At 61.3% G+C, this 16532-nt stretch overlaps 1 protein-coding gene across 3 annotated transcripts in view; it reads left to right on the top strand.

Annotated features, from left to right (window-relative positions):
- Positions 1-16532, top strand: part of LRP1 (LDL receptor related protein 1) — an 89817-nt gene that overhangs the window by 52260 nt on the left and 21025 nt on the right. For all 3 annotated transcript variants that reach the window (XM_040539427.1, XM_040539426.1, XM_040539425.1), the window contains 27 exons: positions 208-324; positions 427-507; positions 2657-2824; positions 3201-3383; positions 3554-3754; positions 3835-4080; positions 4672-4869; positions 5339-5543; positions 5652-5816; positions 6247-6491; positions 6608-6739; positions 6862-7089; positions 7236-7410; positions 8040-8134; positions 8244-8393; positions 8659-8799; positions 8924-9052; positions 10354-10485; positions 10760-10894; positions 10971-11100; positions 11666-11792; positions 12045-12196; positions 12340-12464; positions 13431-13802; positions 15004-15193; positions 15561-15765; positions 15953-16145. In XM_040539427.1, coding sequence (XP_040395361.1) covers positions 208-324; positions 427-507; positions 2657-2824; positions 3201-3383; positions 3554-3754; positions 3835-4080; positions 4672-4869; positions 5339-5543; positions 5652-5816; positions 6247-6491; positions 6608-6739; positions 6862-7089; positions 7236-7410; positions 8040-8134; positions 8244-8393; positions 8659-8799; positions 8924-9052; positions 10354-10485; positions 10760-10894; positions 10971-11100; positions 11666-11792; positions 12045-12196; positions 12340-12464; positions 13431-13802; positions 15004-15193; positions 15561-15765; positions 15953-16145 — 4620 coding nt within the window. The remainder of the gene's footprint in view (positions 1-207; positions 325-426; positions 508-2656; positions 2825-3200; positions 3384-3553; positions 3755-3834; positions 4081-4671; positions 4870-5338; positions 5544-5651; positions 5817-6246; positions 6492-6607; positions 6740-6861; positions 7090-7235; positions 7411-8039; positions 8135-8243; positions 8394-8658; positions 8800-8923; positions 9053-10353; positions 10486-10759; positions 10895-10970; positions 11101-11665; positions 11793-12044; positions 12197-12339; positions 12465-13430; positions 13803-15003; positions 15194-15560; positions 15766-15952; positions 16146-16532) is intronic.

Below are 16532 nucleotides of genomic sequence, written 5' to 3'. Positions count from 1 at the left end.
CAGGGGGAGAGCCAAGCCTTTGCTGTTCCCCTTGCACTGTGGGGCTAAGATTTTAAGGCCACGTGCGGGGGTCTCTGCTGCCCACCTTGCAGAGGGTTTGGTGGCTGTGCCTAGCAGGAGACCCTCTGGGGTTTGTTCCCCACCTTTCCCCCAGTACCCCAAGGCACTGCCAGCTGTTACAGCTCTGTCCATCTCGCCCTGCACCAGCTCGGACCTGCTCTCCCAACCAGTTCTCCTGTGCCAGTGGGCGCTGCATCCCCATCTCCTGGACTTGTGACCTGGACGATGACTGCGGGGACCGCTCTGATGAGTCTGCTTCATGTGGTGAGCAGGGGGAGGAAGCACAGGTGCCTCTGGGAAGGCCACGGGGCTGGGTGCGAGCAAGGGTGTCTGATCATGCTGATCATGCCTCTCCCTCCTCCACAGCCTACCCGACCTGCTTCCCCTTGACGCAGTTCACCTGCAACAACGGGCGCTGCATAAACATCAACTGGCGCTGTGACAATGGTAAGGACCGGGCACCCGAGCTGGGAAAGGGGCGAGATCAGACGCAGGGGTGCCAGCCTGGCCACGGCGCTGTTCGGCTAGCCTCTGTCTGCAGGGGCCGCTCCCCAGCCTGCTGCTAACCACCAGAGTCCTGGCTGCAGAGGGAGGAGGTGTTAGCTGCAGCTGTAAGTGCGTCCTGCAGCACCGAGACCTGCGTTTCCTTGGCTGCCCTTGAGGGAACAGGTGTTGCAGGAGCAGCCTGGCAGGGATCACTTCAGCAGGCCTTGGCACTCTTTGTGGGGTGCCCTAAACGCTGTGCCCCACTGCTCCAGGCCTGTGCTGGCGGCAGGGCTGAGCCGGGTCCCACAGCCCCAGGAAGGCACAAGAGGTCTCCCAGCAAGCTCAGGTCTGCCCTCGCTTCTGGGGCCAGGGCTAGGAAAAAGGGTTTGCCCCAAGGCTGCCCTCCTTCCCCACAGGTTTAGTTTGATCTTCCTAACAGCTCTGCATTGTTAGGTTTAATTAGTGGGTTCAGAGCAGGCGAGGTGTGTTTAGAACTGCGGAGTGCACTTGCTGGTGTACAGGGGGTTAGCGGGGAGCCGCAGGATGTGAGCAAGCCTCTCCCTGGGTCCTCATGAGCAGGTGGCCTCGTCCCCTGGGTCAGCCACCCCCACGAAGGGGCCACGAGTTCCCCGGAATCCACAAGTGCTTGCAGTCAGCAGCTTGCAAAAGCGACAGCCTTGGCACGGAGCACCGCTGGGCAGCAGAGCTGAGAGCTGGCCTCGGCCAGGCGCCATGCACCCACAGGGCAGGAGCTGCACTGACAAGGGGGCTGCCCCCAGGCCCCTGCACCCTCTGCTGCTTCTGATCTGCCCTCGCCAGCAGCCCGGCGTGCCTGCGCAGCGTCTGTGTGTCCCTTTCCGTGTCGGTGTTCCCGTCCGGCGTCTCTGTGCTGCTCTCTGTGCGTGTGCCGTGTCGTGTTGTTTTGTTTGTCATTGTGCCCACTCTCCTGTCTTGGTTGGTTCTGTGTTTCAGAAAAAGATTGTGGGGATGGCTCTGACGAAAAGAACTGTCCAAAGCCTACCGGTTAGTGCATAGATCAACATGCACCAGACCCCAACCTGGCCCCATGCAGCCCCCCAAACCTGCCCCCTCCGGAGTGCTGCCAGCCCCCTGGCGCTGGTTCTGCAGACGGTGGCAGCGGCCCTTGCACTCCAGCAGCAGGAGAGGGAAGGCAAATGGTGGGCACGGCGCCTCCCGGCTCACCTCGCTCAGTGGGTTGGGAACTCCTGCTAGAGGGAGCCCGGAGAGGTCAGGATCTGGAGCTGCAGGAGCTGGGCTGCCCAGCAAAGCCCCAGCGCAGCCTCCGGGGCCATCATCCCCACTTGGGGCAGCACGGGCTGAGCACTCCTGTCCAGGGGGAGGTGAAGGCCCTCTGCTGAGCTCAGGTGGGCATCTGCCGCAGAGCAGAGCCCCCTGATACTTCCAGAGCCCCCTGGTACTTCCAGCAAGCCAGGCCAGCCCATGCCCCTGCTGTGGTGGCCCTGGCAGCCCAGGGAGTGCAGGGCAGGGCGTCGGGGCCACATTGCCAGTGTGACAGCAGCGTCAGGATAAATCTCCCACCTGCCCCTCAGCGGGAGCTGGGACTCCTTGCAGGCAAGCTTGACACCCCACAATTGGCCGTACCAGCCCCGTTTCCCCACGAGTGCACCCCGTATGGGGGTGCTCCGCTCCCCACACTGCCCCCAAGCTCCGCTCCCCACTCCGGAGCGGAGCGGTCCCCGTCAGCGCTGGGTGCCCTCCCAGCCTCCCCAGGTACATGGCTGATCTATGCAGTTTCTGTGTTTCATTTTCTTTGTGAGCTGCTGGTGCTGTGGCTGCGCCTGGTGAGCATGTTGGGGGGCCAGGGGGGTGGCTGGAGGACGGGCGGGCACCAGGGGCTCTCTGTTCAGATCCTGCAGCCAGCGCCGGAAGGGCTGCCCATCGCCCTGCGTCTGTCTGTCTGTCTGTCTGTCTGTCGAAGTGCTCTGTCTGAGCCCTGCTGTTCCCCGCTTCCCCCAGCCGCCTCCTCTAGCGGGGGTCTCTGCCTTTCTCCCCTCGCTGTGCCTCCGCCAGCCCTCCCCTGGGGGTCTGGGCGCTTGCTGAGCCCCCTTCCCCTCCCTTCCCTCTGCAGACAACGACTGCGGGGACAACAGCGACGAGGCAGGCTGCAGCCACTCCTGCTCCAGCAACCAGTTCAAGTGCAACAGCGGGCGCTGCATCCCCGTGCACTGGACGTGTGACGGGGACAACGACTGTGGGGACTACAGTGACGAGACTCACGCCAACTGCACCAACCAGGGTGAGCCCCCCGGGCCACGACAGGGCTGGGCTGCACCTTTGCTGTTGGCCTGCTGCGGCCCCGTGTCCCTGCTTTGGTGGATGCAGGCAGGGCTGCCCCTTTCCAGGCTCTACCTGGGGAAAGGGGAGGTGGGGAAAGATGTCCCACGGCACCAGTTCTGCTGTCTTTGTACCTGGAGAGCCCTGGGCACAGCCCCCTGCTCCCCAGTAGGGAACCCTGCAGCTTCTGCCCCCCTGCTGGGTGCCCACATACCCCTCCCGCACCCCTGGGTTCCCCCATTGCTGCCGAGCAGCTGGCCCCACTCCTGCCCCCCAAGCCCTCCTGGTTCCCAATTTTTCTGGGCGAAGGCAGTGAGCGGGGCATCGCCTCCCACCAGCCACGCGCCCGCCCGGGGGCTGCCACACTGACGAGTTCCAGTGCCGGCTGGACGGGCTCTGCATCCCCATGCGCTGGCGCTGTGACGGCGACACAGACTGCATGGACTCCAGCGACGAGAAGAACTGCGAGGGGGTCACCCACGTCTGCGACCCCAACGTCAAGTTTGGCTGCAAGGATTCAGGTGAGAGGGGAACTGCGGAGCTTCTGCTGACTGCAGCAGGGGCTGGGGCCACCTCTGGGCTTGGTGACACTGAGGACAGGGGAGATGGAGTGGTGCCAGCTGTGGGGACCGTGGGCACCTTGAAATGCTGCCTCCTCCATGTCTGATCGTTGCCTTTCTTGCTTTGCCAGCCCGCTGCATCAGCAAGGCCTGGGTGTGTGATGGGGACAGCGACTGTGAGGACAACTCAGACGAGGAGAACTGCGAGTCGCTGGTGTGCAAACCTCCCTCGCACACCTGTGCCAACAACACCTCCATCTGCCTGCCCCCCGAGAAGCTCTGTGACGGGTCCGACGACTGCGGAGATGGCTCCGATGAGGGCGAGCTCTGCGGTGAGCTGGGGCCGGGATGCAGGGGCTTCCCCAGCTGGGAGCGGGGACAAGGACCTGACAAGCGTGTCCTCTCCCCACAGACCAGTGCTCCTTGAACAACGGTGGCTGCAGCCACAACTGCACCGTGGCCCCTGGCGAGGGCATCGTGTGCTCCTGTCCCCTGGGGATGGAGCTGGGCGCAGACAACAAGACCTGCCAGATCCAGAGCTACTGCGCCAAGCACCTCAAGTGCAGCCAGAAGTGTGAGCAGGACAAATACAATGTCAAGTGCTCCTGCTACGAGGGCTGGATGCTGGAGCCTGACGGCGAGAGCTGCCGCAGTCTTGGTGGGTGCCGGTGGGATCAGGTGCAGGCGGGCTGCAGGGGCTCGCAGCCTTGCCCCCCCTTGCCCTGCTTGCATGGGGGTGGCAGCAGCAGAGTAGAGCGTGAGGACCACGGCTGGTCCTGGGGGATCTGCCCAGCCCTGGCCGTGTGCCCAGCGGACTTTCGAGTGGGGAATTTACGTGTGCCCTTGATGGCCTTGTTCGTGCAGGATCTGGAGGGATAGGAGGGGTTAGTGGCACAAGAAAGCAGCTCTGTTCTGGTGCCTGGGGAGAGCGGCACAGTAAGGGGGGACGGGGAGATTGTCCCAAGCCAGAAGAAGCGAGGGAAGAGGGGGGTGAGAGTGAGAGCCTGGGTGAGGCTGGGGTCAGCACGTGGTGGCTCCGGTTTGTGCTGGGGGTCTGTGGTGGGCTGAACAGGGCTGTGGGGAGGAGTGTGTGGGGGCACCTTTGGCTGGTTCAGCCAGGGGCTGCAGGTGGTCCCACAGCGGGCACCGGGGCTGGGGACAGCTTCTGCCTGCAGGTGTGGGGGCCGTTGGTCCCACTCAGTCCCTGCCTTGTCCACGTCCCATTCTGAGCCTGCCCTGTTCTCCCCAGATCCCTTCAAGCCATTCATTATATTCTCCAACCGCCACGAGATCCGCCGCATTGACCTGCACCGGGGTGACTACAGCGTCCTGGTCCCTGGGCTGCGCAACACCATCGCCCTGGACTTCCACCTCAACCAGAGCTCGCTGTACTGGACTGACGTGGTGGAGGACAAGATCTACAGGGGAAAGCTGCTTGAGAATGGGGGTGTGTAGTCCTGGGGGCGTACAGCGTGCTTGCACGGGCCGGGCGGATGGAAGGAGAAGCAGGCGTGCATTTCTGGGGTAGGCTCCCAGTGGTGCAGCTGCTGGAGCCCCCAGCCCTTGTAACAATCCCTTTCTGCTCTCCAAAGCCACTCATTACGTAGGAGTCAATTAGCATTCCCAACGCTTCCCTAGCAGTAATTACAGCCCAGCACAAAGCCCAGGCCCCCACCCTGTTCGTGCTTTCTGAGGGTGCTGTGAGGAGTCCTGGTGGGGGGTCAGCCAGAGCCCAGCCTGTGGACCATGGATGTGGAGCTGAGCCCCGGCAGTTCAGGGCCAGCTGGGGGAAGGTGTAGATGTCAGCTGTGTCCCCCACTATCAGCCCTGATTGAGCTGAGGGGGACCTGCTCAGGATGAGGGAGGGCTGGGGAGGAGGCCCCCAGCCTCAGCCCTCCTGGTGCTGTGCCCCGCAGCGCTGACCAGCTTCGAGGTGGTGATCCAGTACGGGCTGGCCACCCCCGAGGGCCTGGCTGTGGACTGGATCGCTGGCAATATCTACTGGGTGGAGAGCAACCTGGACCAGATCGAGGTGGCCAAGCTGGATGGCACCATGCGGACCACGCTGCTGGCTGGGGACATCGAGCATCCTCGTGCCATCGCCCTGGACCCCCGCTATGGGTAAGGCAGGAGGGGACATTGGGCACCTCACCCCACCTCTCACTGGGGAGGCAGAGCTCGGTGCTCCCACATCCCCACGCTGACCGTCCCCACTCGGTGTCCCCCCAGGATCCTCTTCTGGACAGACTGGGACGCCAGCCTGCCCCGCATCGAGGCTGCCTCCATGAGTGGTGCGGGCCGGCGCACCATCCACAAGGAGACGGGCTCGGGGGGCTGGCCCAACGGACTCACCGTGGACTACCTGGAGAAGCGCATCCTCTGGATCGATGCCAGGTCAGACCAGGACACCCGTGTCCAGCCGCCTCAGCCCTGCCCCGGCTCCTAAAGGCTTCTCTGCCTCTGTCCCCTCTGCGTTGCTGTCCCCTCCACATCCCTCCCGGCTCTGGCAGCTTCCCAATGGCTTCTGTGTTGTTCAGCCATTTGGCCTCTGGGCTCAGAGCAAAAGCCTTTGCTCTGTGGGGTCTGCTCATGTCTGTGATGTTTTCCAGCCTTTGCTCTGGGTTTCCTCCACTGCAGGGGCTGCAGTCCCTGGTGTAACTCGGTGGTCGTCCTCCTCTGCAGCATTATGCAGAGCAGAGGAGGACGCTGCTTAGATTCTGTGGATTGTGGCTGTTCCATTAAAAACCTGGGCCTGGTGGCCCTTGCCCAGCTGTCTGCTGGGTCTCACGCCTTGTCCCCCTCTCCCTGTCTCTGCTGGGCACAGGTCAGACGCCATCTACTCAGCCCTGTACGATGGGACAGGGCACATCGAGGTGCTGCGGGGACATGAGTACCTGTCGCACCCCTTTGCCGTCACCCTCTATGGGGGCGAGGTCTACTGGACCGACTGGCGCACCAACACCCTGGCCAAGGCCAACAAATGGACGGGGCACAACGTCACGGTGGTGCAGAGGACCAACACGCAGCCGTTCGACCTGCAGGTGTACCACCCCTCCCGGCAGCCCCTGGGTGAGGCCTGGCAGGGGAGCGGCAGCGGTGCTGTGGCCAGGGAGCGCTGCGGGGAGACCCTCGTGGGCAGCAGCCCCGGTGGCACGGACACCTCTGACTCTGTGTCCCTTTCGCAGCTCCTAACCCCTGTGAAGCCAACGGGGGCAAAGGGCCATGCTCCCACCTCTGCCTCATCAACTACAACCGTACGCTGTCCTGTGCCTGCCCTCACCTCATGAAGCTGGACAAGGACAACATGACCTGCTACGGTAGGGATGTGCCCAGGGCTCCCAGCGGGGTCCGTGTGGGAGCAGGACACACCAGTGCTTCGGACCAGCTGTGCAGAGCTGGCTGAGGTCCCACCACAGCCCCATCTCGCTCCTTTCCCCAGAGTTTAAGAAGTTCCTGCTGTACGCGCGGCAGATGGAGATCCGGGGCGTGGACATTGACAACCCCTACTACAACTACATCATCTCCTTCACGGTGCCTGACATCGATAACGTCACGGTGGTGGACTACGATGCCCTGGAGCAGCGCATTTACTGGTCTGATGTGCGCACCCAGACCATCAAGAGAGCCTTCATCAACGGCACTGGCGTGGAGACTGTTGTCTCGGCAGGTGGGCACAGGAGGTGGCTGCCCTGCGTGGCTGCTCCCGGGCCTCTGGAGGCTTCGGGTCCATGAAACTGGCCTTCTTCTTTGGCCTGAGCACTGTCCCATCCCCATTCTCACAACTAAGCTGTCTCTCTTCCTGTTGCCTTTCAGACCTGCCCAACGCTCACGGCCTCTCTGTAGATTGGATTTCCAGAAACCTCTTCTGGACCAGCTACGATGCCAACAAAAAGCAGATCAACGTCGCCCGCCTGGACGGCTCCTTCAAGAACGCAGTGATCCAGGGGCTGGACAAGCCCCACTGCCTGGTGGTTCACCCCCTCAGAGGGTGGGTCTCATCCCACAGCGGTGGTGGGGAGCATGGGGTGGTGGAATGCAGCGCCAGCAGCCCAGGGTTCGAGCTGAGAACGTCAAAGGACAAGGAGTGCGTGCAGGCACACGTGTGAGCGCGCCTGACAGTGCACGTGCATGGTGCGGAGGAGAGAACAGGTTGTGCTTCGTGTGTGTCAGTGCATGTAGGAGGTGTGAGAGGAGGAGATGGGGCTGCAGCTTAGGAGGTGTGCATCTGCCAGCGTGTGGGAAGGAGCAGGCTGCGCTCCAGTACACGCATGTGTGTGTAGGAGAGCCGACGTGAGGAACAGGCTGTGGAGACGTGCGCACCTGTGAGCGTGTGCTAGTCTGGGTGTGCACGAGAGAGCACGGGTTGCAGCACCGTGCGCTGCGCGGGGCTTTGCAGGGCTGGGCTGTGTGTGTGACCCGGCTCCATCCCAGGCATGGCACCAGGGACGAGGCCATCAGCCTGCCCGAGCTCGTGGGAGCCCGGCGAGCACGCTGGGGTGGTGGGTGCTGGTGGGGCTGGGTTGGGGAGGCTGGGAGAGTGGAGTTCCTAGTGGACAGAGGTATGGGCCGTCTCTTTGGGCTCGACCCAGCATGCTCGCTGTTCCCTCCCTGCTGTAGGAAACTCTACTGGACAGACGGGGACAACATCAGTGTGGCCAACATGGATGGCAGCAACCGCACGCTGCTCTTCACCAACCAGAAGGGGCCCGTTGGTACGGATGTCGCACTGCCCCGCAGGCACCCCATCTGCTCTGCATCGCCCTCCCGGACGGCCACAGTCCCTTCGTGTCTTTTTGACGCTGAGGCTCCCTTGCTTTCCAGGCTTGGCCATTGACTACCCAGAGAGCAAGTTGTATTGGATCAGCTCTGGCAACGGCACCATCAACAGATGCAACCTGGATGGCAGCAACCTGGAGGTGATCGAGTCTGTGAAGGGTCAGCTGAGCAAGGCGACCGCGCTGGCCATCATGGGTGAGAGCTGGCGAGAGCTGGCAGGTTCAGGAAGCCCTTGCCCTTTCTCCTGGCCCTGCCCGAGCACAGGCTGCGTGCTGCCACCTCCAGCAGCTGCGGAGGGGTTGCAGCTCCGTTAAAGGCTGGGCTCAGCCCCCTCCTTCCATGCCATTGCATGTAAATCTGCGTGGAGTCACGGCTCTGCCCTGCTAGGGGAAGAGCTCTTCTGCTGGGGAGGGTGGGGACGGGGATAGCTGCTGCATCTTCCTGCTTCCCCTCCTCCCAGGGGACAAGCTGTGGTGGGCTGACCAGGCCTCGGAGAGGATGGGCACTTGCAACAAGAAGGACGGGACGGAGGTGACCGTGCTGCGCAACAGCACCACATTGGTGATGCACATGAAGGTGTACGACGAGAGCATTCAGCAGGGTGAGCGCATGTTCCTGGTGGAGAGCCCATGGTGCTGGGGATAGGCTCAGAGCCCCTGTGTCTCAGCACTGGCCCCTGCACCCAGCCCCATACCAGCCCTTACCCTTCCTTCTCTCCGTGCTAGCTGGGACCAACCCCTGCAGCATGAATAACGGCGACTGCTCGCAGCTTTGCCTCCCCACTTCAGAGACCTCCCGGTCCTGCATGTGCACTGCTGGCTACAGTCTGAAAAGTGGACAGCAGTCCTGCGAAGGTGAGCACACCCATCCCATCCCCGTGTCTGTGTGCCCCTCCTTGGAGCAGAGTCCCTGTGGCTCTACCAGCACGCCACGGGGCTGAGCTGCTCGCAGGACAGGCACCGAGGCTCATGTGCCGCATGGGGGGTGGTAAACACCTCATCCAACACTGGCTGCGTGGTGGGAGCTGAAGCAGAAGCTCTCAAGGGGGAGATGAAATGCTTGCTGTTGGTGGCGGGGTTGGGTCACTGAAGTTGCGGGGCTGCACAGTCCCAATCCTCGGCCCCACTGCAGTCCCCCCCGGTGCAGTCTCCCTGCCCTGACGGGAGCGAACGGCTTCTCCCAGCTTCTTCCTGCAGCGTTTGCCCTGCAGTTCCCAAATCTCTGCCCAATTTGCCACTGTCACCTTCAGGAGGAAAGAGCCCCCCCGCGCCCTGTTTGCTGCCAGGGCCTCTCAAAGGCTGTTTGTGTGCAAAATGTTCTTGGTCTTTTTGGACGGGGCTGGCGAAGTTGCCGCACCATCTGGGTCAGGGCAGGGACTGCATAACAAACGCTGCCCTGACCCAAATGCGGCGCAGAGCCTTTGCCAGCACTCAGCTGGAGGCGGCTCTGGGAGGAGTCCTGGCTGCACTTGTGCCAACCCTGTCCCTCAATGGGTCAGCACCCCATAAAGAGGCTTTGGTGGGGATCAGCAACCCTTAAACAGGCCCCTCCTGAACTTGCAGCCTCCAAGCAGCTGCTAGGCAGGACCTTGCTGGGTCAGAGCCCCGTTCAGAGTGAAGCCGGTAAGGGCTTTGCTGCTGTTTCCCCTCTCCTGCCCAGCAGCCCTGGGCCTCATTCCCGGCTGCATCAATTCTCGGTTCTTTCCTGCAGTATTTTTCATCCCTTCCCCTGCCTGTTGTGTTGGTGAAAACCATCCCATCCCGATCAGGGGAGGATAACCTTTTCCTCCATAAGTTCATCCTGCTTAGTCCCCTCTCAGGCAGAGACCCAAGTGAAGCAGAAGCATCCCTCCATCATGCGTAACCAGGGTGCTGCAAAGCTCTTGTAGCACGCCTGAGCTGCAGCACCGTGGGCAGGAGCAGGTGCTCGGTGTCCAGCAGCGCTGCTCCGCTGGTCCGTCTGCTGTCCTGGGCCCTCTGCCCGGGATGGGGATGCTGGGTGCTGCCGTAGCGCCAGGGTGGAGCCCTCGCACCAGCCCTGCTGGGCGTTTGCTCCTCCGTGGTGCTGCAGTTGTGTGGTTTTCCATGAGCTGTGGCTGCCCCTTGAAGGACTGTGTCTGTTGGTGGGATGTTCACTGTCCCTGTCTCTGTCGCAGGTGTTGGCTCCTTCCTCCTGTATTCAGTCCACGAGGGGATCCGCGGCATTCCCCTGGACCCCAACGACAAGTCAGATGCCCTCGTGCCCGTGTCAGGGACCTCGCTGGCTGTGGGGATTGACTTCCACGCAGGTGACGTGCAATCTAAGAGTGGGACACCGGGGCTTGCCTCTGCTGTGGGGGCCAACCAAGGGCTGGCAAGGGTGGGGCAGGGGAGAACAGGGCAGGAGGGGTGGTCGCCAGGCGCCAGTATGGCAACACCTGCCCCAGAGCATGTCCTGTCTGGCCAAGGGGGCTCAGGTCCCCATGCTGGGGCTGTGGGGTGCAGCTCAGCCCAGGACTGTGCTGTCCTTGGGCAGTCCCAAGGCGGTCGCTGATAGGAGCCCTCCCACCTGGCCCCCCTCAGAGAACGACACCATATACTGGGTGGACATGGGGCTGAGCACCATCAGCCGGGCCAAGAGGGACCAGACATGGCGGGAGGATGTAGTCACCAACGGCATCGGCCGCGTGGAGGGCATCGCTGTGGACTGGATCGCAGGTGAGGGGGGTGGGCAGGCAGGGAGGGGGCGGCGGGGGAGTGGGAGGCACGAGGTGCTCACTGACCCTCTCCGCAGGAAACATCTACTGGACAGACCAGGGTTTCGATGTCATTGAGGTGGCCAGGCTGAACGGGTCCTTCCGCTATGTGGTGATTTCCCAGGGGCTGGACAAGCCGCGGGCCATCACGGTCCACCCGGAGAAGGGGTGAGGGACTGCGCAAAGCCGCCTGGAGAGGGCTGCTGGGGAGGGTGGGCATGCGCTGGGACCCCTGCCACCCCTCCCGAGGCACCTTTGGGGTTTGCATGCAGCAGAAAAGTGGGACTCGTGGGTCTCCTGCCTTGCGCTGCACCAAGGAGATCCGAACCCCTCGGGTCTCCCTGCCCCTTCAGCAACGTGCTGAGCTTGCTTCCCAGCAGCACCCCTTGACCTCGTGGGTGCCAGGCACCTCAGAAAACCTGAGTGGAGCCTCCCCAGGATGGCTCCGGCTTTGGGCAGTGTCACTGAGAGAGGAGAGGGAAGGGGAAGAACGGAGAAACAGTGCCTTAAGTGCCTGGCACGCGGGGCTGGTTCCTGGGCTGCATCCAGCCATAATGCAGCACTCCTTCCCCCGGCACAGTGCGGGCGGCGAGTCCTTGGTGTCCAGGAGGCTGGCTGGTCACCAGGGGACTGCGTTTAGGCCCTGGCATGGAGGAGGGAGGGAGAGAGGTGTTCATCCAAGGCTGCCCCTGCTGGCTGGCCCCGTGGTCACGTCCCTGTCGCCCTCCCGCAGGTACCTGTTCTGGACAGAGTGGGGGCAATACCCCCGCATCGAGCGGTCCCGCCTGGATGGGACCGAGCGCATGGTGCTGGTCAACGTCAGCATCAGCTGGCCCAATGGGATATCCGTTGACTATGAGGTACGGCAGCCATCTGGGGGTCGACCCAGGGCCTGGCGAGGATTGCGCAGGGCCCGCAGGAAGGGTCTCAGCAGCCGGGCCTTTGGGGGACCTGGCTGCCCTCCGCAGGGTGCTGGAGGCTCCTCTCCAGCATAGGGGAAATGGTCCGGGGTGGTCTTCCAAACCCTAGGGCCTTCTGCTGGGTGTGGTGGGAGGTGTGGAGCGTGTTTTAGGGTCTGTGCTCTCGTGTTGCTGACTGGGCTGGTTCCTCAGGACGGGAAGCTGTACTGGTGCGATGCCCGGACCGACAAGATTGAGCGAATTGACCTGGAGACGGGAGAAAACCGTGAGGTCGTCCTGTCCAGCAACAACATGGACATGTTCTCAGTGTCTGTCTTTGAGGACTACATTTACTGGAGTGACAGGTATGGCTCCTGGCGGGCCCTGTGGTTCTGGGGGTGCTCTGAGCGCTGGCTTCATGAGGCAGACAAGGGGAGCTGGGGGTGCTGGGGGACAGGTTTGGAGCAGAGCCCCAAGTCACTTGCTCAGCGATTCTCTCCTTTTTTAGGACTCACGCAAACGGCTCCATTAAAAGAGGCAGCAAGGACAATGCTACTGAATCGGTGTCCCTGCGGACGGGGATCGGCGTGCAGCTCAAGGACATCAAAGTCTTCAACCGGGCCAGGCAGAAGGGTATGTCGGGGAGCTGAGCACCCTGCTGCGGCACCGCTCAGCACCCGCTGCTGGCTGGGCTGGGTACGACGGGCAGATGCAAGGTGGGAGAAGGAAACAAACAGGCTGCCGTGTCCTCGAGAAAGAGCATGTGGAAGAAAAATGCAGTGGGCTGAGCCCTCTTCACCTGCTTCCTCTGGGAGCAGGGGCAGAGGTGCAAAGCTGCCAAGTGGGAACTCGGGTGGAGTGGGAAGTCCTGCGGAGAAGGACTTGGGGGTCCTGATGGACAAGAAGCTGGATATGAGCTGGCAGTGTGTGCTTGCAGCCCGGAAGGCCGACTGTATCCTGGGCTGCATCAATGGAGGGGTGGGCAGCAGGGAGAGGGAAGTGATTGTTCCCCTCTACTCTGCTCTTGTGAGACCCCACCTGGAATACTGCGTGCAGGCCTGGGGCCCCCAGCACAAAAAGGATGCGGAGCTCTTGGAACGGGTCCAGAGGAGGGCCACTAAGACGATCAGAGGGCTGGAGCACCTCTCCTCTGCAGAAAGGTTGAGGGAGCTGGGCTTTTTTAGCTTGGAGAAGAGAAGGCTCTGGGGAGACCTCATTGCGGCCTTCCAGTACTTGAAGGGAGCGTATAAACAGGACGGGGAACACCTGTCTATATGTGTTGATAGTGATAGGACAAGGGGGAATGGTTTTAAACTAAGACAGGGGAGATTTAGGTTAGATATTAGGAGGAAGTTTTTCCCTCAGAGGGTGGTGAGGCACTGGAACGGGTTGTCCAGGGAGGTTGTGGATGCCCCATCCCTGGAGGCATTCAAGGCCAGGCTGGATGCAGCTCTGGGCAGCCTGCTCTAGCGGTTGTCAACCCTGCCCGGAGCAGGGGGGTTGAAACTAGATGGTCTTTAAGGTCCTTTTCAACCCAGGCCATTCTGTGATTCTGTGATCTCCCACACAGTCCTCTGAGCTCCTCTCTCTACTGCCCAGGCACCAACATCTGTGCCCAGAACAACGGGGGCTGCCAGCAGCTCTGCCTGTTCCGGGGCGGCGGGCAGCGGACGTGCGCCTGCGCCCACGGCATGCTGTCTGAGGATGGCGTGAGCTGCCGGGACTACGACGGCTACCTGCTGTACTCGGAGCGCACCATCCTCAAGAGCATCCACCTGTCAGATGAGAACAACCTCAACGCGCCCATCAAGCCCTTTGAGGATGCAGAGCACATGAAGAACGTCATCGCCCTGGCCTTCGACTATCGTTATGGCTCCAAGGGCAGCAACCGCATCTTCTACAGCGACATCCACTTCGGCAACATCCAGCAGATCAATGACGACGGCACGGGACGCAAGACCATTGTGGAGAGTGAGTGTCCCAGGGCATCTGCCCTCAGACCCCTTTTCTGCTTCCTCCTGAACACCCTCTTACTTCATCCAAGTGTTTGTTTTCCTGTTAATGTTCCTTGGTGCTTTTGAGAGGCATTTGAGTGACAGTTGCTAAGAGTTCAGCTGGGAAATCTTCTACTGGAGCCTCTAGAAGTGGCAGCAGCCTCTTCTGTGGTAGAGGACGTGGATGCAAGGAGCAGTTGCAGAGCTTGTTCTGGCAAGGAAAGCATATCACGAGGCTTAGGCGTGCATGTGGGTGTGCTTTGCTCTAGAAACAAGACACTGCAGCAAACTTGGGATCTGCTCTATGTTTGCACTTCACTTCCAAGACAGACCCATCAAGGCTGAGCAAACCTTGCCACAGCCTGGCCCTGTCTTCACCTCAAAGCCCTTGGTTTGCACTTGATTAGTTTTATTGGCTCCTACAGCTGTTGAAAAGACTGTGTCTGTTGCTCTGCATCGCTAGGGAAAACCTCCAGCAAGGGTTATAAATGTGCTCACTAATGACTGTATTTACATTTGGCACTCGAGATAGCTTTTATTACTGAGATCAGGAGAGCAGGTCCCGTCTTTTGTAGCTGGTTCATTAAGCCTTTTGTTGATCATTAATGGGGAGGAAGGATGGGTGCGCAGTTCAAGTTTATCTCGTCACCTCTGGGCCTCAGTTCTCCCTTCCCTAGAAGTGGGAGCAGACACTGAGTGAGTTTCTGAGCACTGCAGCATCGGATTGCAGGAAGAAGGAGACCAGAAGCAAGGCCAGCCCCTGTGGGAAAGATGAGTAGAGCCCTGTCTTGAAAGCCAAGTTGAAGTCTTTGTTTCATCATAGGTGAATGTTCCTTAGCCTTCTGACAAGGAGATGTAGCTACCTGATCTGTAGCAAAGCTCTGCTCAGGGGTCTCCTGAAGTCTTCTGGGACCTTGGTTCACTTGCATGTCCAACCACCAGCCCTATCCTGCTGAGTTCCCTCTTTATTGCCCCGCGCTGTCGCACTGGTGCAGTGCTAACAAGCAGCCAATGCCTCTGAGAGATTTTTTGGGGTGTAATTAAAAGCAGTAAGTCCAGGCTGCCACATCTGAGCATCACGGTTGGCACTGACTGCGTGGAAGGAGCCTTGCAGGAGCAAGGGGCTGGAGGCAATCCTGGGCCAGAGGCTCACCCTTGCCCATCCTCTCGCCCTGCAGACGTGGGCTCGGTGGAGGGGCTGGCGTACCACCGCGGCTGGGACACACTGTACTGGACAAGCTACACCACTTCCACCATCACCCGCCACACCGTGGATCAGAGCCGCCTGGGGGCTTTTGAGAGGGAGACGGTGATCACCATGTCAGGAGATGATCACCCACGCGCCTTCGTGCTGGATGAGTGCCAGAAGTGAGTGGTGGCGTCACCCCGGCCGGGTCTGTCAGCCCGCAGGGTCCACGTAGCCCCGAGGACCCCTGCAGGTCCAGGGACCCAGACCCCCTCCTGCAGGACAGGCACTGGCTCCCAGCAGAGCGCTTCAGACCCCAGGAAGGAAAAGCCCTGTCCCTCCCTGCACATCCCGGTACAGGGAGTACCACGCTGTCCAGCTGGCGATTGTGTCCTCGTTCATCCCCCTCCTACCCCCTCTATGTGGGGATAATGTCCCCATCTATCCCAAAGCCCCTGGAAACCCTTAGGCAGCAGAGGGGCGGGTTGAGCCAAACATGTGGCAGAGAGCTGAGGTTTGCAAAGGTGTTCCGTGTCCCTTCCCTTCCAGCCTGATGTTCTGGACCAACTGGAACGAGCAGCACCCCAGCATCATGCGTGCCACCCTGTCTGGTTCCAACGTCCTCATAATCATTGACCAGGACATACGGACACCCAATGGGCTGGCCATTGACCACAGGGCTGAGAAGATTTACTTCTCTGATGCCACGCTGGACAAAATCGAGCGCTGTGAATATGATGGCTCCCATCGCCACGTGAGTCCAGACCTGACAGGCATCGGGGATGAGGGTGAAGGGTGCTGGAGCAGGGCTGTTCCCGTGGCATGGGGGCATTGGGCTTCCCCCAGCGCAAACAGACGGGGACAGGCTGCGGTCGGGGCAGTGCTGGGGGCTGTCCTGTAGCCAGGTTCCCTCGTGCTCATATTTTGCCGATGTCTGGCAGGTGATCCTGAAATCGGAGCCTGTGCACCCCTTTGGCCTGGCTGTCTATGGCGATTACATCTTCTGGACAGACTGGGTGCGCAGGGCTGTGCAGCGAGCTAACAAGTACGTGGGCACTGACATGAAGCTTCTGCGCGTGGACATCCCCCAGCAGCCCATGGGCATCATCGCCGTGGCCAACGACACCGACAGCTGTAAGGACACCCCACACCCCACCCTCCACCCCGTGGCCTTGCCACTGTGCGCCCCCGTTTGCTGCCTCAGCCAGGCCTCTGCCCCCCTCCCCTGCACTTCTCATCCCCCTGCCAAACAGCTCTGCAACTCCACCCCGTGTCCCTTCTGTCCTGTGATTGTCCCTTGTTGACCCTCATGCCCGAGGCACGTCCATCTCCAAGCCCTGTGCAGGCTGGAGAGGGAATTTTCCCCACGTGTGCCTTTCCCAGGACATCCTTCTTGCAAGCTCTGGGGAGACTGGCTGCTCCCAAACACGTGCATCCCCCCCATAGCCCTATTTGAAGGGCCCAAGGAGGAGCCCGCACCTTTCCTATCCCCTGGCAGGAAGGACAACGGGAGGGGACTGC

This window comes from Cygnus olor, chromosome 29, assembly GCF_009769625.2.
Source record: "Cygnus olor isolate bCygOlo1 chromosome 29, bCygOlo1.pri.v2, whole genome shotgun sequence".
Lineage (NCBI taxonomy): Eukaryota > Metazoa > Chordata > Aves > Anseriformes > Anatidae > Cygnus > Cygnus olor.
The sequence above is the reverse complement of the archived record's forward strand: the minus strand, read 5'-3'. Positions and strand labels throughout refer to the sequence as shown.